At 29.3% G+C, this 26,003-nt stretch overlaps 2 protein-coding genes across 2 annotated transcripts; one reads left to right on the top strand and one right to left on the bottom strand.

Annotated features, from left to right (window-relative positions):
* Positions 1-13,515: 13,515 nt before the first annotated feature.
* On the bottom strand, positions 13,516-14,292 carry LOC135138412 (NAD(P)(+)--arginine ADP-ribosyltransferase 2-like). The gene has a single exon (XM_064068383.1). The coding sequence runs from the start codon at positions 14,290-14,292 to the stop codon at positions 13,516-13,518; it is 777 nt and encodes a 258-aa protein (XP_063924453.1).
* Positions 14,293-19,348: 5,056 nt separating this feature from the next.
* On the top strand, positions 19,349-21,207 carry LOC135138314 (uncharacterized). Its single transcript, XM_064068265.1, has 4 exons — positions 19,349-19,448; positions 19,511-20,360; positions 20,405-20,606; positions 20,655-21,207. The coding sequence occupies exons 2-4, from the start codon at positions 19,529-19,531 to the stop codon at positions 21,043-21,045; spliced, it is 1,425 nt and encodes a 474-aa protein (XP_063924335.1). The 5' UTR covers positions 19,349-19,448; positions 19,511-19,528; the 3' UTR covers positions 21,046-21,207.
* The last annotated feature ends 4,796 nt before the right edge of the window (positions 21,208-26,003 follow it).

The following is a 26,003-nucleotide window of genomic DNA, read 5'->3' as shown; positions in this document are numbered from 1 at the left end:
CTGAAAAATCGAAAAATCAAAAATTGTAATAGTCAAAATCGAAAAACCGAAATCCCAAAACATCAACAAATCGAAAAATTAAAATATCGGAAAATTGAAAAAAAAAAATAAAAATCGGGGAACTGAAAAATCTAAAAATTATATTAAGAAAAACTGAAAAACGAAAAAGTAAAAATAGGGAAATCTAGAAATGAAAAATCCAACATTATAAAAATCGAAATATTGATAAATAGTTAAACTTTATAAAACTGAAATGACGAAAAATTAGGAAATCGAAGAATGGAAAAATCGGGCAGTCGAGAAATCGGGAAATTAAGAAATCGAAATGGCCAAAATCTAAAAATCTAATAACTTAAAAATTGAAAAATATAAAAATTTTAAAAACCGAACAATCTGAAACCGAGAGGTCGAAATATATAAAAATCGAGCCATTGAAACTTGCAAAAGCTGAAAAATTTTAAATTCAAAAATCCAAAAAATCAAAGAACTGAAAATCAAAAATTGAGAAATCGAAAAATCTATAATTTTAAAAAATGAAAAATTGAAAAGTCGAGATATCGAAACGTAAAAAAAATCAAGAAATTGGAAAGTTGAAAATCTAAAATTTAAAAATCGTAATTGTAAACTATGAAACCTGAAAAATTGAAACAGTCAAAAACCGAAATATCGAGAAATCGAGAAATTGATAAATTAAAAAATTTTGAAGTCAAAAAATCAAGCAAAACATCAAAAAATCGAAAATTTAAAATATCCGAAAATTGAAAAAAATTTAAAAATCAAAAAATTATTTTATGAAAAGTTGAAAAGCGAAAAAGTAAAAACTCGTGAAATCGAAAATTCAAAATTTGGAAAATCGAAATATTGAAAAATTACAGGAATCGAGAAAACGTTCAAGTCGAAAATATGAAAAACTGAGGAACTGAAAAATTCAAAACCTAAAATTTAAAAATCAAAAAATTATTTATGAAAAAATGAAAAATTGAAATATTGAAAAATCAATTTATCCAAAGAACTATCGAAAAATTGAAACATCAGAAGATCGATAAATCGGGAAATTGAGAAACCAAAGAATTTTAAAAATCGAGATGAGAAGGGGAAAAATCAAACAAACCATCAAAAAATTGAAAAATTAAAATATGGGAAAACTGAAAAAAAAATTTAAAAATCCAAAATTTGAAAAACCGAAATATCGGAGAACTGAAAAATCGAAAAATCCAGAAATCGTAAATTCAAAATTAGAAAAATGGAAATATTGAAAAATCGGAAAATTGAAAAATTGCAAAACTGAAATGACGAAAAATTGGGAAATTCAGAATTGAAAAATCGAAACATCGAAAAACTCGAGAGATTGAGGGAAAATTGAAGAATTGAAAAATTAAAACGAAAATCGATAAGTAAATCGAAAAATTGAAAACCCAAAATATCTGAAGTCGAGAGGTCGAAAAATCGAAAAACTGATACATTTGAAATAGATACAATCGGAAAATTGAAAAAGAAAAATTGAAGTTCAAAAATCAAAAACCTGAAAAATAGAAATGTGGAGAATTGAAAAATCGAAAAATCGGGAAATCGAAAAATGTACAATTAAAAATTGAAAAATTAAAATATCCAGTAGGTAATCGAGAATACTTTCAAGTCGAAAATTCGAAAAACTGAAGAACTGAAAAATTCAAAACCTAAAATTTAAAAATCAAAAAATTGTTTATGAAAAAATGAAAAATTGAAATATTGAAAAATCAATTTATCAAGAAATGGCACTATCGAAAAATTGAAACATCAGAAGAGAAATTTTAAAAATCGAGATGAGAAGGCGAAAAATCAAACAAAGCATCAAAAAATCGAAAAATTAAAATATGGGAAAACTGAAAAAAAAGTTCAAAAAATCCAAAATTTGAAAAACCGAAATATCGGAGAACTGATAAATGGAAAAAACGAGAAATCGAAAACTGAAACATCAAAACACTGCAAATTAAAAATTGAAAACTGGAGATATGAAGAACTGAAAGATCGAAATATGGAGAAATTGAAAGATTTATTATAATTTCAAAAAATGAAAAATTGAAAAATCGAGAAATCGAAACAAAAAATCGAAAAATTGAAATTTAAAAAAATCTAAAATTTAAGAAGTCGTAATTAAAAAATCAGAAATCTGAAAAATTAAAAAATTAAAAAATTGAAAAATCGAAATAATGCTAAATCGGAATATCGACAATTTGAGAAATTGAGAAGTCAAAAAATTTTAAAAACCAAACAACTGAAGTCGAAAAATCAAGCAAAGCATCAAAAAATGCAAAAATTGAAAAATTCAAAAATCAAAAAATTAGATTATAAAAAATTTAATTATGAAAAATAAATTTATTGAGAAATCGAACTATCGAAAAATTGAAACATCGGATAAAACGGGAAACTGAGAAATCAAAAAATTTTAAAAATCGAACTGAGAATTTAAAAAATCAAACAAGGCATCAAAAAATCGAAAAATTAAAATACATAGAAGTTAATTAAAAAAAAAATTAATTTAAAAATCGTAAAATTGAAAAACAGAAATATCGGAGACCTGAAAAACGGAAAAATCGAGAAATCTAAAAATCCAAATTTTAAGAAAATTAAAATAAGTATACAGGAATCAAGAAAACGAAAAGTTAAAAAATCGAAAAACTGAAGATTCGAGATCTCGAAACATAAAATCGAAACACTGAAAAATTCAAAAATCTAAAATAAAAAAAAATAAAAAAAATCATTGTATGAAAATTTGAAAACTGAAAAAGTGAGAAATCGAAAAATCGGAAAATTAAAATACTGAAAAATCGGAAAATTACTAAACTGAAATGACCAAAAACTGTGAAATCGAAGAATTGAAAAATCGAGACATCGAAAAAGTCGAAAAATCGAAAAATCGAAAAGTCGGGAAGTTGAACAATCGGAAAATTAGGAAATCGAAAAATCTGAAAATTTTAAAAATAGAAAAATTGAAAAACGAAATATCTGAACCCGAATGGTGGAAAAATCAAAAGATCAAGAAACTGAAACATCAAAACACTGAAAAATTTTAAATTTAAAAATCCAAAATTTGAAAAACAGACATATCGAAAATCGAAAGACGGAGAAATGGAAAAATTTATAATTTCAAAAAATTTGAAAAATTGAAAAATCGAAGTATCTAGAAATCGAACAATCGAAAAACTGAAATACTGGAATATTGATAAATCGAGACATAGAGAAATCAGAAAATCTAAAGTTAAAAATATCGTAAAATTGAAAAAAAAAAATTAAATTGAAAAAAATTGAAAAATTTAAAATTTAAAAATCACAAACCCCATATTATGAAAAATTGAAAATCGATAAAGTAAAAAGTCTAGAAATCGAGAAATCGAAAAATCAAAATACTGAAAAATCGGAAAATTGAAAAATTACAAAACTGAAACGATGAAAAATTGGGAAATCGGAAAATTGAAAAATCGAAAGCTCGAAAAGCTCGAAAAATCACGTCCACACAAGTCCAAAAATAAAAAAAAAGCGAAATCCAAACAACAAAAGATCGAGAAGTCGAAAAATCGCAAAATTAAGAAATCCAATTAGGCCAAAATCTAAAAATTAAAAAGTTGAACATTGAAAAATTTAAAATTAAAAAAATCGATAAATATAAAAAAAAATAAAAATCGAAAAATTGACAAATAGAAATATCGAAGACCTGACTGAAATCAGTGACTATGTATTTTTAACATCTATACTCACTGCTAATATCGAAAAATCTCGTAATCAAAAAATCTAAAATTTTAAAAAATGAAAAGCTGAAAAATGTACAAATTAAAAAGTTATAATTGAAAAATCGAAAAACTGAGGAACTGGAAAACTGAAAAAACGGAAACATTGAAAAATCAAAAAATCAATTAATATAGAAATTGAAAATTCTAAAAATTGAAAATTTGCGAGTGTAAAAATTGAAAAATCGTAAAACTCAAACATCTAAATTTTAAATTCACAAAAAATTCTTGCATAAAGTCTTGGATCAAAATTTTAGGAATTTTCGGTTTGATAGTATTTTTTTTTAATCTAAAAAATTGAGACAATTCATTGGACGATTGTGGAAAGCTGCTAATAGGTTTATCGAAAAAATGGAGGTCCAAAGTTTCTTCAAAATTTGACGTCTACAAGAAAATGCCTTTAGGTAATTTTCGAAAATCGTCGAAAAAATGTCGAAATTTTCCTATTAAAAAATTTTTGGAAAAGTTATCTAAAAATGCACAAAAAATTCAGGGAAATAAATCTCGACATACTGATTCGAAGAATGTGGAAATATTAAATATTTAATTTAAAATAAATTTTTATTTAATCCTAAAAGTTGCCATATTTCATTTATAAAATTTTGATAAAGGGGAAATATTGAAAATTTGAGCTTTAAAAAAGTTGCTCAAAAAAAAACAGGGATATAGATCTCAACGTACTGATTCGAAAAATATAGCGTGTTTATGGCCCTGAGCCAAATTTTAGAAATTTTCAATTTGGAAGTAATTTTTTTAATCTAAAAAATTATTACAATTAATTGGACTATTTTAGAAAATAATGGTAAGAGTTTTATCGAAGAAATGTCTTTGGATGTAAAACGGGTCGAAATTTTTATAAGAGGAAATATTGAAAATTTGGACTATTTCATCATATTTTTTGTTCTTTTTATTTCAATACCATAGGTGCTATAAATTAAATAAAAAATATTAATTTTATTTTACAATCATAATCTTTTGGCCTTGATGGCACGAATCATTCAAAAATTGCTAAACAACGATTGATAACTCATTTACATTAATTAATTATTCAAACAAGCTTCGATGTTCAATATTTTTATTAAAGTTGGGAAAATAATATTTCATCAAATCATTTCCTGACCGACTTCAAATTCTTCTAAAATTTCTTTTGTATGAACCACGGGCATAATTGTCGATTTTGGCCCTCGAGAAATTAAAAGTCCTCTTTCGTCGGGCTTTAAACATTCCCTCGTGCCATAATTTTCCTCATTATACCCTTAATACATAAATAACCATAAGCTATTTTTTTAATTCTCTACAATGTTGTATTTAAAGCTTTCCTACAGCATTCAAGCTGTTTCACAATGTTCTTTCGCAAAATTCAAATGAGCCAGTTTTTTCGGAATGTTATTATTACTGACAGCAACCCCTTTACTCTTATAATTTCCACAATATGGAAGATCCTTTTCAAAAGACTCTACCGTCTTCAAATAAACTTCGTCTTGTTCACCCGGAACGATTTTCGTCACTTCGAAAACACTCCACGGAAAAACCAACAGTTCTTCCTCCTCCGGAAACACAGACAATTTCTTAATACCACAAGCTGCCAAAGGACTGTCTTGGAAAGTCATCAGAGTTCCACCGCAATCCCCCAATCCTTCGGCCTCTTTTACGTTATTATATTTGCACGACATAAACTGTCTAGGAAAAATGTGATCACCCACTTTGAGATTGCTCACCTTGTGCATTACTCCTCGATAATACGTTTGTATTGTCACAGGAGGGTCATTGTCGATGTCGTGGATCGAACGAGCCAACAAAGCATAGAAACTTTTGTAAGGGAAGTTATTCCATGAACTATCACCATCCAGTTTTCTGCATTTTTCGTTAAAATCTGCGTAAAGACCTGACTCAATGGTGTAGGCGATGATGGCGATTTGGCACTCGGCTCGAAGTTTGGGCATCTGGTTCTTTTTAAATATTTCTGTAGCTTCTTTCCATACTTCGTCAAAAATTGTGTTAAAGGCAAGTTCTTCTTTCAACAGTTGCAGGATGTTGGAAAAGTCTGTTGATATTAATTCTTTTACGTGTTTGTGGATGAAGAAACTTGAGAAAGATTCATCGGCTTCGAGTTTCTGGAAACTTTCTTCCGGAGCGGTAAAACGGACGGTTCTTGTTGACGACATTTTTAGGTTGTGTTGTGTGTACGGTGTGTAAAATAATACTGCTGTGTAGGACGGTTTTATTGTAGGTCTTATCACGACAATGTTAACAAGTCAAGTAGGAAAATTTTGTTAAAGTTTACTCGAACTGTGAGTAAGTTTAACACGTTTCTTGGGTGATTCATCTTCACGTGAATTGTTTGTTGACAGAGAGTGAGGAAATCCACATTTATAAAAAAAAGTAAATTGTTTTAAGAAATTTCCATAAATCTCTTTTATTATGACAATTTCAATATTAGCCAAGATTTTATGGTGGGAATATATGCAATTAAATAAACGGTATTATCGCAACTACCCAGAAAATTTCAACGAACATAAACATGTTCAGTTTGAACATTTTTTTAACCCTAAAGTCTGACGTACTTCTTTGGACAATTCTGGAAAAATGGTACAAATGATACCGCAATCAGTTCTAGAGGTCGATATCTATAAAAAAATCTTAGGTTATTTTGGAACATTGTCGAAAAAAGGTTGAAATTTTCTTGAGCTATTATGAAAAAATTGTCCAAAAATCCATACAAAATTCTAAGATATAGAGAATATTCTATTTTTGAAATGTCTAATAATAATAATACAGAATATTAATCGGGAATATTTATCAAAACTACCTGTTTATTTTGAAAACACATTTTGATATAGTATATACAGTTTCTTACCACTTTATAAAGATATGGTATTGGATTTAAAAAACCTAGCCATTAATAAAAAATGTCAAAAAATCCTCTTTGAAATATACAAAATATTATGACTCTATAATTGTGGTTTATCAATGAACTCGCAGATTTTAAAATTAATTATACGGGGTGACTCAAAAAAATTAATGAATGAGGCAATTTATTCTATTGACTTAAATCAAGAACGACTCACTCCATTTTCTCAAAATTTTGGGAATACAGCATTATTATTATTAGTATTTCAATTTCCCGATTTCAAAATTTTTCAATTTTTGGTTTTTTTAATTTTTCGTTTCCTCAAATTTTCAAGTTCTTAATTTTTATTTCTCATTTTCCCCCTATTTTCTAATTTTAATTTTTTCGGTTTTTCATTTCCTCTAATTTTTCAATGTATCTCTTTCGCTCATTCAATATTTAAAATTTTTGAATCTTGGATTTTTAACTTATGGATTTCTCAATTATCCGACGTTCCGGTTTCTTTAACTTTCTATATTTTGATTCTACAATATTTCGTTTTCTCGGTGTCCCACTTTTCGATCTTTCGATTTTTCAATTTTTCGTTTCTTCAATTTTTCAAGTTCTTGATTTCCAATTTTTAGATTTTTCAAAGTTTTTATTTTATAGTTTTTCGTAGTTCTATTTTTGATTTTTCAATTTTTTAATTTTAAAATTTTGCAATTTTTCCATTTTTTTGATTTAGAAAGTTGAAAAATCGAAAAATCACTAACCGAAAAGTCCAAAAATAAAAAAAAGGGAAATCCAAACAATAAACGACCGAGAAGTCGGAAAATCGCAAAATTAAGAAATCCAATTAAGCCAAAATCTAAAAATCGAAAAGTTGAACATTGAAAAATTTATTTTATAAAAAATTTCTATTAAAATAGAATTATTTCTACACAATTTACCTCGAAAAATTGAAACATCAGAATATCGAAAATCGAAAAATCGAAAAATCAAAAATTTTAATAGTCAAAATCGAAAAACCGAAATCCCAAAATATCGGAAAATTGAAAAAAAAAAAATAAAATCGGGGAACTGAAAAATCTAAAAATTATATTAAGAAAAACTGAAAAACGAAAAAGTAAAAATAGGGAAGTCTAGAAATGAAAAATCGACAATCCGAATCGAACAATCTGAAATGGAGAGGTCGAAAAATATAAAAATCGAACCATTGAAACATGCAAAAGCTGAAAAATTTTAAATTCAAAAATTCAAAAAATCAAAGAACTGAAAATCAAAAATTGAGAAATCGAAAAATCTATAAGTTTAAAAAATGAAAAATTGAAAAATCGAGATATCGAAACGTAAAAAAATCAAGAAATTGGAAACTATGAAACCTGAAAAATTGAAAAATCAAAACAGTCAAAAATCGAAATATCAAGAAATCGAGAAATTGATAAATTAAAAACTTTTGAAGTCAAAAAATCAAGCAAAACATCAAAAAATCGAAAATTTAAAATATCCGAAAATTGAAAAAGCTGTAAAAATCAAAAAATTATTTTATGAAAAGTTGAAAAGCGAAAAAGTAAAAACTCGTGAAATCGAAAACTCAAAATTTGAAAAATCGAAATATTGAAAAATTACAAAACTAAAATGTCCAAAAATTTAAAAATTGATAAATCTAACATTAAAAAAAATTGAAAAATAAAAATATCCAGGAATCGAGAAAACGTTCAAGTCGAAAATATGAAAAACTCAAGAACTGAAAAATTCAAAACCTAAAATTTAATAATCAAAAAATTATTTATGAAAAAATGAAAAATTGAAATATTGAAAAATCAATTTATCCAAAGAACTATCGAAAAATTGAGACATCAGAAGATCGATAAATCGGGAAATTGAGAAACCAAAAAATTTTAAAAATTGAGATGAGAAGGGGAAAAATCAAACGAACCATCAAAAAATTGAAAAATTAAAATATGGGAAAACTGAAAAAAAAATTTTGAAAATCCAAAATTTGAAAAACCGAAATATCGGAGAACTGAGAAATCGAAAAATCGAGAAATCGAAAATTCAAAATTAGAAAAATGGAAATATTGAAAAATCGGAAATTGAAAAATTGCAAAACTGAAATGACGAAGAATTGGGAAATTGAGAATTGAAAAATCTAAACATCGAAAAACTCGAGAGATCGGGGAAAAATTGAAAAACCAAAATATCTGAAGCCGAGAGGTCGAAAAATCGAAAAACTGATACATTTGAAATAGATACAAAAATTGTAAAAACCGAACATGTCGAAAAATCAAGCAAAACATCACAAAATCGAAAAGTGAAAAAATCGGAACATTGAAAAAAAATTAAACTTCAAAAATCAAAAAGCTGAAAAATAGAAATGTGGAGAACTGAAAAATCGAAAAATCGAGAAATCGAAAAATGTATAATTAAAAATTGAAAAATTTAAATATCCAGTAATCGAGAACACTTTCAACTCGAAAATTCGATGAACTGGAGAACTGAAAAATTCAAAACCTAAAATTTAAAAATCAAAAAATTATTTATGAAAAAATGAAAAATTGAAATATTCAAAAATCAATTTATCCAGAACGAACTATCGGAAAACTGAATTAGAAGATCGATAAATCGGGAAATTGAGAAACTAAGAAGTTTTAAAAATCGAGATGAGAAGGCGAAAAATCAAACTATCAAAAAACCGAAAAATTAAAATATGGGAAAACTGAAAAAAAAATTCAAAAAATCAAAAATTTGAAAAACCGAAACATCGGAGAACTGATAAATGTACAAATTGAAAGATTTATAATTTCAAAAAATGAAAAATTGAAAATCGAGAAATCAAAACAAAAAATCGAAAAATTGAAATTTTAAAAAATCTGAAATTTAAGAAGACGTAATTAAAAAATCAGAAATCTGAAAAATTTAAAAATTAAAAAAATGAAAAATCGAAATAATGCTAACTCGGAATATCGACAATTTGATAAATTGAGAGGTAAAAAAATTTTAAAAACCGAACTGAAGTCGAAAAATCAAGCAAAGCATAAAAAAATCCAAAAATTGAAAAATTCAAAAACTTAAAATTCAAAAATCAAAAAATTAGATTATAAAAAATTGAATTATGAAAAATAAATTTATGGAGAAATCGAACTATCGAAAAATTGAAACATCAGAATATCGATAAATCGGGAAACTGAAAATTAAGAAATAGAAATAGGCAAGAATCTAAAGATCATAAAGTTAAAAAATGAAAAATTCAAAAACCTAAAATTCAAAAATCAAAAAATAACATTACAAAAAATTGAAAACCGAAAAAGTGAGAAATCGAAAAGTCAAAATACTGAAAAATCGGAAAGATGGAGAAATCGAAAGGTCAAGAAGTTAAACCATTGGAAAATTAAAAAATCAAAATAGGCCAAAATCGAAAAATCGGAAAATTGAGAAAAACAATTCAATTTAAAAAATCGAAAAACTTAAAATTTAAAAATCACAAAACCCATATTATGAAAAATTGAAAATCGATAAAGTAAAGTTTAGAAATAGAGAAATCGAAAAATCAAAATACTAAAAAATCGAAAAATTGAAAAATTACAAAACTGAAATTACGAAAAATTGGGAAATCGAAGAATTGAAAAATCGCAACCTCGAAAAGCTCGTAAAATCACAAAACCGAAAAATCCAAAAATAAAAAAAGGGAAATCCAAACAACAAACGACCGAGAAGTCGAAAAATCGCAAAATTAAGAAATCCAATTAAGCCAAAATCTAAAAATCGAAAAGTTGAACATTGAAAAATTTAAAATAAAGAAAAATCGATAAGTAAATCGATATGTAAAAAAAATGAAAATCGAAAAATTGACAAATAGAAATATCGAAGAACTGAAATCGAAAAATCTCGTAATCGAAAAACCTAAAATTTAAGAAAATGAAAAGCTGAAAAATGTACAAATTAAAAAGTTGTAATTGAAAAATCGAAAAACTGAGGAACTGAAAAACTGAGAAAACGAAAACATTGAAAAATCAAAAAATCAATTAATATAGAAATTGGAAATTCTAAAAATTGAAAATTTGTGAGTGTAAAAATTGAAAAATCCTAAAACTGAAACATCGAAATTTTAAATTCACAGAAAATTATTGTATATAGTCTTGGATCAAAATTTTATTTAGGAATTTTCGGTTTGATAGTATATATAATTTATTGAGAAATTGAACTATAGAAATATTGAAACATCAGAATATCGATAAATCGGGAAACTGAGAAATCAAGAAATTTTAAAAATCGAACTGAGAATTTAAAAAATCAAACAAACCATCAAAAAATCGAAAAATTAAAATATATAGAAGCTAATTAAAAAAAAATTAAATTTAAAAATCGTGAAATCGAAAAACAGAAATATCGGAGAACTGAAAACCGGAAAAATCGAGAAATCTAAAAATCTAAATTTTAAGAAAATTAATATAAGTATCAAGAAAACGAAAAGTTAAAAAATCGAAAAACTGAAGATTCGAGATTTCGAAACAAAAAATCGAAACACTGAAAAATTCAAAAAGCTAAAATTCGAAAATCAAAAAATCATGGTATGAAAATTTGAAAACTGAAAAAGTAAAAAATCGACAAATCGTAAATTCAAAATTAGGAAAATCACTATACTGAAAAATCGGTAAATTGAAAAATTACTAAACTGAATGAACAACTGGAAAATCGAAGAATTAAAAAATCGAAAGATCTAGAAATTGAAAAGTCGGGAAGTCGAAAAATCGGAAAATTAAGAAATCGAAATAGGCAAGAATCTAAAAATCATAAAGTTAAAAATTGAAAAATTCAAAAACCTAAAATTCAAAAATCAAAAAATTATATTACAAAAAATTGAAAACCGAAAAAGTAAGAAATCGAAAAGTCAAAATACTGAAAAATCGGAAAGATGGAGAAATCGAAAGGTCAAGAAGTTGAACCATCGGAAAATTAAAAAATCAAAATAGGCCAAAATCGAAAAATCGGAAAATTGAGAAAAACAATTCAATTTAAAAAATCGAAAAACTTAAAATTTAAAAATCACAAAACCCATATTATCAAAAAATTGAAAATCGATAAAGTAAAGTCTAGAAATCGAGAAATCCAAAAATCAAAATACTGAAAAATCGAAAAATTGAAAAATTACAAAACTGAAATGACGAAAAATTGAAGAATTGAAAAATCGCAACCTCGAAAAGCTCGAAAAATCACAAAACCGAAAAGTCCAAAAATAAAAAAAGGGAAATCCAAACAACAAACGATCGAGAAGTCAAAAACTCCCAAAATTAAGAAATCCAATTAGGCCAAAATCTAAAAATCGAAAAGTTGAACATTGAAACATTTAAAATAAAGAAAAATCGATAAGTAAATCGAAATGTAAAAAAATTGAAAATCGAAAAATTGACAAATAGAAATATCGAAGAACTAAAATCGAAAAATCTCGTAATCGAAAAACCTAAAATTTAAAAAAATGAAAAGCTGAAAAATGTACAAATTAAAAAGTTGTAATTGAAAAATCGAAAAACTGAGGAACTGAATAACTGAAAAAACGAAAACATTGAAAAATCAAAAAATCTATTAATATAGAAATTGGAAATTCTAAAACTTGAAAATTTGTGAGTGTAAAAATTGAAAAATCGTAAAACTCGCGATAATTCATTGGACGTTTGTGGAAAGCCGCTAATAGGTTTATCGAAAAAATGGAAGTCCAAGGTTTCTTCTAAATTTGACGTCTACCAGAAAAAGCCTTTAGGTAATTTTCGAAAATCGTAGTAAAAATGTCGAAATTTTCCTATTAAAAAATTTTTGAAATAGGTTTCTAAAAATGCACAAAAAATTCAGGGAAATAAATCTCGACATACTGATTCCAAAGATGTGAAAATACTAAATATTCAATTTAAAATTCAATTTTTTTTTAATCCTAAAAGTTGCCATATTTCAAAGGGGGATTCTGGAAAAATGGTGGGAGGTTTTATAGAAGTGAGGGAAGTAACTTCTGGAGGTCGAAATCTACAAGAACATGTCTTTGGACAATTTTCTAAAATCGTTGGAAAAGGGTTAAAATTTTCATAAAGGGGAAATATTGAAAATCTGAGCTTTAAAATGGTTGCTCAAAAAAACAGGGGTATAGATTTCAACGTACTGATTCGAAAAATATAGCGTGTTTATGGCCCTGAGCCAAATTTTAGGAATTTTCGGTTTGGAAGTCATTTTTTTTTTAAATCTTAAAAATTGTTACAATTAATTGGACTATTTTAGCCAAATGGTAAGAGTTTTATCGAAGAAATGGCGCTGAAATTTTTTTCTGAGGTCATAATTCACAAAAAAATGTAATTTTTGAAAATCGTCGAAAAATATTGAAAATTTGGACTATTTCAGCATGAATCATATTTTTTTCGTTTTATTTCAATACCATAAGTTGCTATAAAATAAATAAAGAAGATGTATTCTATTTTACAATCATAATCTTGTTTATTAACACACAAATGCGGGCATAAATTGATCTTTATGGCACAAGTCAATCAAACATTGCTAAGCAAGGATTGATTATTCATTTATATTAATTAATTGTTATTCAAACAAGCCTGGATATTCAACACTTTTATTAAAGTTGGGAAAGTAATATTTCATCAAATCATTTCCTGGCCGACTTCAAATTCTTCTAAAATTTCTTTTGTATGTACCTCGGGCATAATTGTCGATTTTGGCCCTCGGGAAATTAAAAGCCCTCCTTCGTCGGTCTTGAAACATTGCCTCGTGCCATAATCTCCCTAATTATGCCCTTTATACATAAATAACTATTAGCAGTTTTTTAATTCTCTACAATGTTTGTATTTAAAGTTTTGCTGCACCATTCAAGCTGTTTCACATTGTTCTTTCGCAAAATTCAAATGAGCCAGTTTTTTTGGAATGTTATTAATTATTACTGACAGCAACCCCTTTACTCTTATAATTTCCACAATATGGAAGATCCATTTCAAAAGACTCGACGGTCTTCAAATAAACTTCGTCTTGTTTACCCGGAACGATATTCGTCACTTCGAAAACATTCCACGGAAAAACCAACAGTTCTTCCTCCTCCGGAAACATCGACAAGTTCTTAATACCGCAAGCAGCCCTGGGACTTCCTTGATAAATTAATAGAGTTCCCTTAGGTCCGAGAAAATTATCAGCCACGGCTTTCTTAGGTGTGCACGACATAAACTGTTTCGAAAAAATGTGCTGACCCATTTTCAGACTTCTCACCTTTTGCTTCATTCCGCGATAATATATTTCTGTTGTCACAGGAGGAACGTTATCAATGTCGTGGATCGAACGAGCTAACAAAGCATAGAGGCTTTTGTAGGGAAACTTCTCCCATGACTTATCACTATCCATTTTTCTGCATCTTTCATTAAAATCTTTATAAAGATTTGAATTTGAGGTGTAGGCAATGATGGCGATATGACATTCCTTTGGAAGTTCGGTTTTTACTGATTTTTCGTATACTGCTTCAGCTTGTGTCATTTCGTCGTTAAGGAGTGTGTTAGTAGAACGTTCTTTCTTCAGAAGATCCAAGATGGTGGAATAATCGGCCGAGATTAGTCCTTTTACGTATTTGTGAGCGAAATAACTTGAGAAGGTTTCTCCGGGTTTGACGCTCTTGAAAGCTTCTTCTGGATCTACGAAACGGAGGGTTGTTCTTGACGACATTTTTAAGGTTGTGTTATCTGTACAGTAAAATAATACTGATGTGTAGGAAGGTACGGTACGCTGTATTTATTACAGTTCTTATCACAGGAATGTTAACAAACCAAAGAGGAAAATTTTATTTTTAATATTTACTCAAACTATGAATAAGTTAACGTGTTTCCTGGGTGTTTCATTTTCACGTGAGTTGTTTGTTAACAGAGAGTGGGGAAATCCACATTTATAAAAATTGTTTTAAGAAAATTTCATAAATTTCTTTTATCATGAGAATCATGACATTCTAACATCAGCCAAGATTTTACACTACAAATATACGCAACGATAATAATAATTTAAATAAAGATGAACAAAATTGAAATTTTTGCAGATTTTAGAGGTCCTAAAGCTGTCGTAGCTTTTGCTAGATTTTAAAGATTGTGCAGTTTAATCAGAATTAATTAGTTATACAAGTCTAATTATTCTAAAAATATACCGAAAGTTTTCATTTCCTGAAGATTTTAAGATTCAGAAGATTTTAGGAATTTCAAGACTCAAACGATCCTAGCGATCTCAAAGAACTCAAAAAATGATACCGAATAATCTAAACATTCCACAAATCGTCGAGATTATGAAGATGTGTAAAGATCTCAAACGGCCCCAAAAATATCTTAAATTATTATAGCGGACTGATAAAAAATTGACGAATCCTGAATGAAATCCTAAATGTGCTGAAAATTGTAAACATTACAAAGATTTTGAATCTTAAAGACTCTAAAAATTACAAGGTCTTAAAAAAACGAGAAATACTAATGATTCTCATCATTATCATAAATATTCCAATCATTAGTAAATTTCAAAAATTGTAAAGATTATTAAAATTCTAAATATTGCAAAATTTGTGAAAACCTTAAAGATCTTGAAAATAATAATCATCCTAGACATCCTAAGCATTATACAAATTTTCTTAAAACCTTTGAAGATTCTAAAATCGACCCTAAGAAATTCATAAAAATTCTAAAACATATTTAAGGTCCGAAAAACATGAAAGATCGCAACATACTAGAATTTGTACAGATCCGGAGTATCCTAGAGACTTCAAGGATTCTAAAGATTTTAAAGATTCCAAATGTCTAAAGATTCTAGAGATTCTACAGCTGGTACAGACCCAAAAGTACTAAGAGATTCATGCAAGAGATTCCAGAATTTCTAGAGATTCTAAAAAAGTACTAAGAGATGCAAGCAAGAGATTCATGCAAGAGATTCCAGAATTTCTAGAGATTCTAAAGATACTACAAATCTAGCGATTTTAGAGATTCTATATATTTTAGGAACCATAAAGCTTCTAGGCAGCACCATAACTTTCTAAATTTTCAAAGATTTCGATATTCTAAAAGATTCTACTTATTCTGAAGATGCAAAAATGCTAGAAATTCGTAAAAATTTCAAACTTCTACTAAATACTGACACTAGAAATCCGAAAGAACCCGAAGAATTCAACCAGAGCAAGATTCCAAAAATTCCATAATTTCCGAACCTTACGTTATCATTTTCAGATTCCTAATATTTCAACGACTTCAGCATTCCGAAAATTCCAAAGATACTGGAGATTCTGAAGATTCTAGAAATTCCAGAGATTCTGGAGATTCTGGAGAATCTAGAGATTGTGGAGTTTCTTTAGATTCTGGGAATTCTGGAAATTATAGAAATTCTAGAGATTCCAGAGATTTCATGGATTTTAAAGAATCCAAAGATTATAAATATTTTAAACATGAAGATTCTAGAGCTTCTAGATATTCTAAAGATTCCAGATATTCTATAGATTCTAGAGATTTTACTATTTTGAAGATACTAGAGATTCTAGAGTTTCTAGAAATCCTATACATTCGAAGGTTTCTAGAAATTATAGATATACCATAGATTTTAAAATTTTAAAAAATTTCAAATATTCCAAAAGGTTTTGAAGATTCTTAAAATTCTAAAGGTTTCAAAGAGCTAAAGAAGTTTCTGAAAATTCTGAAGATTCAGAAAATACTAAAAATTGTGAAGATTCTAGAGTTTTTACTATATTTTGGTGATTCTAGAGATTCTAGGAATTCTAGGGTTTCTAGAAATTCTGAGGGTATCATAGATTTTAAAATTTTCAAAAATTCCAAATATTCAAAAAGATCCTGAGATTCTGAGGATCAGAAAATACTAAAGATTGTGCAGATTTTAGACATTCTAGAGATTTTACTATTTTGGAGATTGTAGAGAAATTTCCAAAATTCCAAATATTTCAGAAGATTCTGAAGATTTTCGAAATTCTAAAGATTCCAAAGATTCTAAAGATTCTAAAGATTATAAAGATTCGAAAGATTATAAAGATTCTAAAGATTCTAAAGATTCTAAAGATTCTAAAGATTCTGAAGATTTTGAAGATTCTGAAGATTCTGAAGTTTCTGAAGATTCTGAAGTTTCTGAAGATTCTGAAGATTCTGAAGATTCTGAAGATTCTGAAGATTCTGAAGATTCTGAAGATTCTGAAGATTCTGAAGATTCTGAAGATTCTGAAGATTCTGAAGATTCTGAAGATTCTGAAGATCCTGAAGATTCTGAAGATTCTGAAGATTCTGAAGATTCTAGATTCTGAAGATTCTGAAGATTCTGAAGATTCTGAAGATTCTGAAGATTCTGAAGATTCTGAAGATTCTGAAGATTCTGAAGATTCTGAAGATTCTGAAGATTCTGAAGATTCTGAAGATTCTGAAGATTCTGAAGATTCTGAAGATTCTGAAGATTCTGAAGATTCTGAAGATTCTAAAGATTCTAAAGATTCTAAAAATTTTAAAGATTCTAAAGGTTCTAGAGATTCTAGAAATTCTAAAGAGAGCTTCTAGAAGTTGTAGAGATTCTAGAGATTCTAGAGGTTCTAGAAATTCTAGCGATCTTAGAGTTTCTAGAGATTGTACAATGTAGACATTTTAGAGATCCTAGAAATCCTAGAGATTCTGGAAATCGTAGAGGTCCTACGGCTCATAGAGGTCCTAGAAGTCCTAGAGACACTAGATACCTTGATATCCTAGAGACTCAAAGGATCCTAGAGTTCCTAAATATCCTAGAGATCCTAAAGATCCTAAAGATACTAAAGATATTAGAAATCCTAAAGGTCCTAGACTTTCTAAAGATCTTAGATATCCTAAAGATCCTAGAAATTCTTAAAATTCTAAATAGCTTTAAAATTCTGAAAATTTCTAAAATTCTACATATTATTCCAAAGATTCCAAAAATATCGAAGATTCTAAAGATTCTATGTATTCTATAGATTATAAAGATCGTAAATATTCCAAATATTTTGAATATTTATAAGATTGCGAAGATTGCGACAATTCCAAATACTTTGAACATTCCAAAGGTTGTGAAGTTCCAAAAGATCCTGAAGATTCGGAAGGTTCAGAAAATAGTGAAAATTGTGCATGCTAGCTAGAATATCTAATTCTAGAGATTTTAGAGATTTTACGATTTTGGAGATTCTAGAGATTCTAGAAATTCTAGAGGTACCATAGATTTTAAAATTTTCAAGGATTCCAAATATTCCAAAAGATTCTAATCACTCCGAAGATGCTAAAAATGCTACAAATCCCAAAAATGGAAAGATTGTCAAATGGCAAACATCAGAGCGATAGTAAAGAATCGAAAAAACCCGAAGAAATGAACAAATTCCAAAATTAAGATTCCAAAAATTCCAAAATTTATCTCATCATTTTGAGATGTCTGAAGGCTTGTAAAATTCCTAGTAATTCAACGACTCCAGCATCCAAGAATGTTTAAAAATCCGGAAAATTCTAAACGTTCCAAAGATTCTAGAGATCCTAAAGATACTACAGATCTAACACATTTTGAAGTTTTCGAGGTTCTTAATCATCTTAAAAATCTTAAGATATTAAAGATCCTAATGATCCTAAAAACCTAAAGACGCCAAAGATCCCAAAGATTCCAAAGATTCCGAATACTCCAAAGATACTGATGATTCTATAGTTTATAAAGATTTTGAAAATTCTGAAGATTCTGAGGGTTCATAAGATTCCGAAGATAATTCCAGAGACCAGAGACTCAAGCAAGTGTAGTGAGTCAAGGGACTCAACTGATTCAAAAGATTCAAAAAATTCAAGAGTTTCAAGATTTTCAAGCAATTCAAGAGATTCTAGAAAGCCAAGAGATTTCGAATTTCAGAAATTCCAGCGAATCCATAGATGGCAAAAAATCCAAATTACAGAGAATCCAGAGATTACAGAAATTCTAGAGATTCTGGAGTTTTTAGAGATTCTAAGTGCTTCAAGGATTTTAGGGATTCCAAACATCCCAAAGATTTTAAAGTTTGTAAAGATCCTAAAGATTTTGAAGATTCTGAACATTCCGAAGATTCTGGAAATTCCTGTTTAAGATTGATTGACTGATTGTTTAGAGATTCTAGAGATTCTAGACATTCCAGAAACCCCTCAAGTGTTCCAAAAATTCCAAAGATTCTAGAGATCCGATATATTCTAGAGAGTATAAACCTTCTAGAGATTCCAGGAATTATAAAATTTTCAAAAATTTTAAAAGATTCTAACAGTGCAAATCCTATGAATTAAAAAATCATAGAGCTTAGAATGTTTCCAAAGGTTCAGAAATTTTTGAAATCTTTGAAGTCAGAAATATTTCCAAAATTTAAAATATTTCAGTTATCTAAAAATCTAATCTCAGAAATCAAGAAATCTGATTTACTTCAATAACTACAATAACATTAGGCAATTAAATAAGAAGTTCAACAATTTTAGGAGTCCTCACTGTCTTAAAATTGGTAGGTATAAATTTATATTGTAATAATGTAATTAAACGCACTTTCTTGGAGATTCATTAAAACAAATGTATTAAATTTGGAAAAGCCAGCAATTAATTCCACAATGAAATTAAGTGAACACATAATTTTGAAATTTTCAACCGAAAAACGACACGCCACTGAAACGCAGAAATCTCAATTTAATCCTGGTATCGCCATCTATGAGTGGGTAGACGTAACACGCAGAGACACCTACATCGAAGATAACTCATGTATATTTCCATGCGCAAACACAAACAGTGCACATTCTGATTTCTTATCACATCACAGCCAGTCAGTAAACAATTAACATTCCTTCAACGCAACAACAAAATTTAATTCGGTAAGAAAATAACCACAACCATTTTATCAACCAATAACCTTGCCATTTCTACGATTTTATAGCACTAACCCAACATAAAAATGTTCACTGATCCTGATTGGTTAACGTCATCACCCAAATGGACCGACGACCACAAACCCATCCTTCTGGACAACCCCATCGACCCAACCCCCACCGTCACCCTCTCGCAGCTAATCGAAAAAAGCTCCCAATTCCCCGTGGACTTCCCCGTCGAATCAATCCGGTGCTGCCAACTCAAAAAAATCACAACTAAAGAAACCCTAGAAAAGAACATCAACTCAGCGTACCCCGTAATGCACGAGCATGCGCTTTACTTGTGCTCTGTTTTCCTCCTCCACCAACGAAAATTCGGCCAAAGGTGCGATTTCTACAAGAACATGACCCTCCTCCAGTTCATTGATAGGTTGCTGGGGAAAAGAGCGGCCATGTTTGTGGGACGCGTCGACCACTACATGCTCCTGAATGGTAAAACGGGTACGGGAAACTGGGAAAAAATTGGGACTCCGAGTGAATCGCCTCCTCTTATTTTGGAGGACTGCTTGAGCTACGACGAAATTAAACTGTCGGCTTTGTTATCGGTGTCGTCGTTTAGTTATTTTGTCAATGATGGGGATAGGAATAACGGGGGGAGGTTCGAGGAGGAGAGAGACAAAGTGGAGGACAATGGGGTGATCGTGGGGGTGATTGGAGCACGTTTGGAGAAGTCCCGGGTTATGGAATATCGAGAGGTAGTTAAAACGAAGGACCAGAATACTAGCTGGTTGGGTTATGGAACTTCAGAAGTACCAACGCTCCAGGGGGAATTTATGAAGTTCTATGGGACTTTGAGTGATACTTATGAACAGTTTTTGGAGATGAAGGGGACAAATCCCCGTAGATATATTCATTTAGGTGAGTTAAATGTCAGTAGAATATAAATTATTATTTCCTTCAAGGTAGAGAAAAATATTTCGATAAACTGGTCTTCCAAAGACGATTATCCCTCTCCATTGACACCCTCCTGATCGAAGCCAACCACCGCGCCAAGACCGAAAACAAAATGGCGTACATCCACGTGGTGGGTTTAGGGTTAGGAGTGTGGAAACTTTCTTCGCAACAAGACCAACTCTTCATGGACACTTTCGCCGAACGACTGGAGTAACAAAAGTCAACCAAACAATCAATCAATTCAACGACCTGTTTCAGATTGTTGTCCGACACCTTAACCAACATCAGCGACGTTCGTTTTGCCTACATCCCCCATAAATCCGCCAAAAACTACAAACACGGTGACCAAATTAGACAGATTAAGTTGCACATGGTCAATCGAAATCCGCAAGAGAAATTGACAGGTAGCGACGAAGGCAAATTGTTGGTGGTTTCGTACCCATGGGATGGCAACGCTTTGCCTGGCAATGAGTTTTGGGGTGGGAGTTTGAGTGGTAGTGGCGACCCTGCGGCTGCTTGCTCGTCGCAGGTGGCAGAACTGCACAATTGGCACATAAATTCCAAAGTTAGTGCTAGTAATTTGAGGGTTGCTACCTTTAAGGGGTTGGTGACTTTAAAGGAGTATCAAGAGTTGCACAAAAATGATTAGAGTTTCTTGTTGTTGAATAAATTGTTGAGGTTGTGTTTGTTTTGGGAATGAATTTTCTGTGTTATTGAAGTGCTATCGATGAGCTAGAGGAGGTGACGAAATGTTATAAAAGTGTATATGAATATGAATAATAAGTGATTAATAAAGAATTTTAGTGTTTTATTATGTTTAGAACCATTTGTTACGTATTTTGTACATTATAGGCGGCTTGTGCTCTGCCTCTAGAATCTGAGGAACTTATGGAATGTCTAGATTCTCTGGACTCTCTAAGATCTCCGGAATTTTTAGAAGCTTTATAATAACTAAAATATATAGAATCGCTACAATCACTAGAGTTCTAGAATCTAGTGAGATATACTAAAAATTCTAATCTAGTTTCTCTAGAATTACTGGAATTTATGGATCACCTCAATGATATCTTGAATCTCTAGAATCCCCAAATTCTTTGGAAGTTCTAGAAATTTTAGCACAAAAATACGTAGAATCCCTTGAGTCAGCAGGTTTTTAGTACCTCTAGAATCTTTGGAATTTCTAAAATCTGTGGAGACTCTGGATGCTTTTGAATCTTTTCAAGCTCTTGAACTTTTCGTACCTTCAGAATCTCTAGAATCTCTAGATCCCTGCAGAAGCTTTATAATCCCCAAAATATTTAGAATCTCTAGAATCATTAGATTTACTTAATTTTTAGGATATTTTCTGTAATTGGGCCTCGGCCTGTTGAAAAATTGATTAATAAAATAAAATAAGTAAAAAATTTAGAATACCGAAAGCCTACATAAACTGTAGAGGCCGTAGATTTCTAGAATCTTTAGTATCCCTAGAATCTCGAGAGTATTTAGTATTTGTTGAATGTCTAGAATCTACGGAAACTATGGAATCTCGGAAATCTCTTGAATTTCCGGAATTTCTTGAGTCCATGGAATGGCTAAGAATCTTTAAAATCTCGAGTCTCTAAAATCTCTGGAATCTCTAGAATCTAGAGAGTCCCTAGAAGTTTAATTATCCCTAAAATATACACACAGAATCTCTGTGGAATCTCTGAAATCTTTCAAATTTCTTTAATCTCTGGGATCTTTGGAATCTGTGCAATCTGTGGAATTTCTTGAAGCTCCTGAATATTTAGAATCTCGAGAACCTTTAGAAACTTTATAATTCTTAAAATATACAGGATCTTTGGAATTATTACATTTCTAGATTTTTTTTGAATCTCGGGAAACTCTGAAATTTTTAGAATATCTGGTTTCACTGGAATGTCTTGAATCTCTAGAATCTCTAGAATCTCCGAAATTTCTAAGAGTTTTATAATAACATTAATAAATAAAATATCTAGACCCGATTTATAGAAAGCGATGTTAAAGTTAATTCGCGATTAACTTTTAACTGAGGTTCGTTGCCAGGCAACGTACATATTTTAACCAATCACGGGCTCATATTCCACATTTTAATTCTGTGTTAAACTAATCGAGGATTAAATATTTAACTCGCTGTTCTATAAACAGGCCCCTAGAATCACTAGTTTCTAGAACCTGGTGAGAGATACTAAAGATTCTAATCTTTAGTGTATCTAGTGTCTCTCGAATCTATTCAATTTCTGCAATCTATGGAATATCTTGAAAATATAAAAACTCTAGAATTTCTAGAATTTCTAGAATTCCTAGGTTTTCGGGAACTTCTAGAAGCTTTATAATTCCTAACATACCTAGAAACTTTTGAATCAGTAGATTTCTACTATTTACCTCTAGAATCCCTAGAACCTGTAGAATCTCCGCAATTTCATGAAATTCCTGAATTTCTTCAACCCCTTGAAATTTTCGAATCTCCAGAATTTCTATATCTAATCTCTAGAGTCGTTAATATTACTAGAATTCCTAAAATCTTTAGAAGCTTTGTAATCCCTAAATATATATATAATGTCTAGAATAATTAGATTTCTAGAAATTTTAGGATCTTTAATATGTCTAAATTCTCTGGAATCGTTGGAATTTCTAAATTTTCTAGAATCCTTAGAATTTCTAAAAAAACTCTAGGTTCTCCGAAATCTTTATAATCTCTAAAGTTTATAGAACCTATGGAATCAATAGATTCTAGAATTTTTAGAATCTCTAGAAAATATAGAACGTCTAGAAGCTCCGCAATTTCTGGAATCGCTGGAATCTCTGAAGCCTCTTGAAATTCTTAAATCTCTAGAATCTTTAAAATATCTAAAATTTCTGGAATTCCTGAAATCTTTGAAATCTTCTGAATCTCTCGTATCATTAAAATCGCTAGAATTTTTAAAATCTCGAGAATTTCTAAAATCTCTGGAATCTTTAGTCTATAGAGTCTGTAGAAGTTTTATAATCCCTCAAATATATAGAATCTCTATAGTATCTGCTGAATTTCGAGGATCTGTAGAAATATTGGAATTCAATTTCCAGAATCTTTAGAATTATTGTATTTCTAGAATCTTTAGTATTTCTAAAATCTCTAGAATGATTTGAATTTCTTTGAATCTCGGGAACCTTCGAAACCTTTGGAACGTGTCGATTCTCTGGAATCTATTAAATCTCTTAAATTTCTATAATCTCTCCGGAAATTCTAGGAGATTTATAAAATTACAAACTAAAATATATAGAATCTCTAGAATCACTAGAATTCTAGAACATAGTGTGAGATACTAAAGATTTTAATATTTAGTGCATTTCTAGTGTATCTGGAATCAATTGAATTTCTGCAATCTCTAGAATCTCAAAGTTTTCCGGAATCTCTAGAAGTTTTATAATCCCTAATATACGTAGAATTTCTTGAGGCAGTAGATTTCTAGAATTTTTAGTACCTCTAGAATCTCTGGGATTTTTTAAGTCTATAATATCTATAGAATTTCTCAAATCTGTGGAATCTCTTCAACCGCTTGAATTTTTCGAATCTCTTGAATCTTTATAAACTATATATATTTATAATCTCTAGAATCGTTAGTATCACTAGAATTCCTAAAACCTTTAGAAGCTATGTAATCCCTAAAATATATATAACGTCTAGAATCATTAAATTTCTAGAATCTTTGGGATCTTTAATCTGTCGAAAATATCTGACTTCTTTGGAATGCCTGGATTCTCTAGAATTCCTGAAATTTCTAGAAAGTCTAGGTTCCCTGAAATCTCTAGTAACTTTATAATCTCTACAATATATAGAAACTGTGGAATCAGTAGATTCTAGAATTTTTATTGTCTCTTAGAAACTCGAGGATCTTTAAGACCTATAGAATGTCTAGAATCTCCGGAATCTCCGAAATCTTTTGAAATTCTTGAATCTCTAGAATATTTAGAATTTCTAGAATCTCTAGATGCTCTATAATTTCCGGGAACTCTAGAAACTTTATAATCCCTACAATATATAGAATCTCTAGAATCACTAGATTTCTATAATCCTTAAAATATCTACAATCTCTAGAATTTCTGAAATTTTTAGAATCTTTTGAATTTCTTAAAATATATGGAGTCTCTATAGTATCTCTAGAAACTTTAGAACCTTTCGAACTTCCAAAATCTCTGAAATTTCTTTAATCCCTGGAATCTCTTGAATTTTTCGAATTCCTAGACTCTCGAGACTCTCTAGAATCTGTAAAAGGATTATGATCTCTATGATCTTCTGGATTTCAACGAATTCTGGAATGATGGAGCCTTTTATACTTTTGAAACCTGTGTTTATACGGTTTTTAGGAATTTCTTAAAGTGATGACTTTAAGATGCTTAGGATCTTTTTGCGTCTTTAGAATAATTAATGTTTTTTGAGATGCTAAAAATGTTTAGAGCTTTTAGGATTTTAGAATATTTGAGCTTTGGAATCTTCGAATCTATTAATATACTTACTTAGAATTTTTAAAACCGGTGAAATGTTTATAATCCTTTTATCTGTTAATGTTTAGGGCCTTTGTGATCTTTTACATCTTTGAGATCTTTATGTTTGTAAGATCTTTAGGGTGATTGATGTCGTCACTATCTTTATAATCTCTATCTTCAAGCTATTTTAAGATATTTAGAATCTTCAAAATTTTTGAATTTCACAAATGTTTGGAATCGTTGCAGTAATTAGAATGTTTAGGATTTCTACTTTTTTAAGAGTTTCTAATTTTTAGAATATTTAAGACTTTTATTTAGGAATCTTCATTCTTTAAAGCCTCTAGATAGCTGCTTACGGTATTGTCATGTTGTCGGCTTTTCCAGTGGAGGAGGAAATACTGGTTTTTTAAAGTGGAGGAGATTATTCTGGGTTCAAATATAGATCACGTTATTTTCGAGAGTATTTTGTTAAGGATTTACCGTGTTCGGGGAAATTTGTCAAAATCAGTCTACAATATTTGAAAAAGCAATTTCAATGTTTTGCTACGTAAATACTATTTTAAACTTGTAATGAGATTGATGAATATGGTAATCGCTAATTAGTATTCATCATTACATAAACATGATGTCATGTCAGTTTTTTTCACGATGTTGAAACATCTTTCTTTGTTTGTTGTTTAATAATGTACCCATGTTGTTAATGATATTTATTAAGGTTATCATAAAACAATTAAAATTATTATCTTAGAATTTGGCAAACGAAAAATGGTAAAAATTTACTTATTCATTGTCCACACAAATTAGTAGCTTTATATCAAAAAGTTAGAACCGTTCGTGCAAGAATATAAACAATTTTTCAAAATTTTGGGAAGATTGCACCATTTTTTTATTTTAACGTAAAATATGAACAGTTTACAAGACATTTGCACTTTTATATAGAAAATGGGCTTATACAGGCTGCCCAAAAAATGACGCACCAATTCCGTAACAGGTTGCTCAGGACTGTTATAAAATATTGACTTTTTTTTAATGATTTTTCTCGAACTTAGATTTGAGAACTTAATAATGTACCGTTGAGTTGCTGAGAACAATTTTTGGACACCCTGCACGTTCAAATATTTACCTCCCCACCATCGCTGG

The sequence above is a fragment of the Zophobas morio genome, unplaced genomic scaffold (genome assembly GCF_036711695.1).
Source record: "Zophobas morio isolate AGI-343-1 ecotype UQ-CSIRO unplaced genomic scaffold, CSIRO_AGI_Zmor_V1 ptg000030l, whole genome shotgun sequence".
In the NCBI taxonomy this organism is placed as follows: domain Eukaryota; kingdom Metazoa; phylum Arthropoda; class Insecta; order Coleoptera; family Tenebrionidae; genus Zophobas; species Zophobas morio.
The sequence above is the reverse complement of the archived record's forward strand: the minus strand, read 5'-3'. Positions and strand labels throughout refer to the sequence as shown.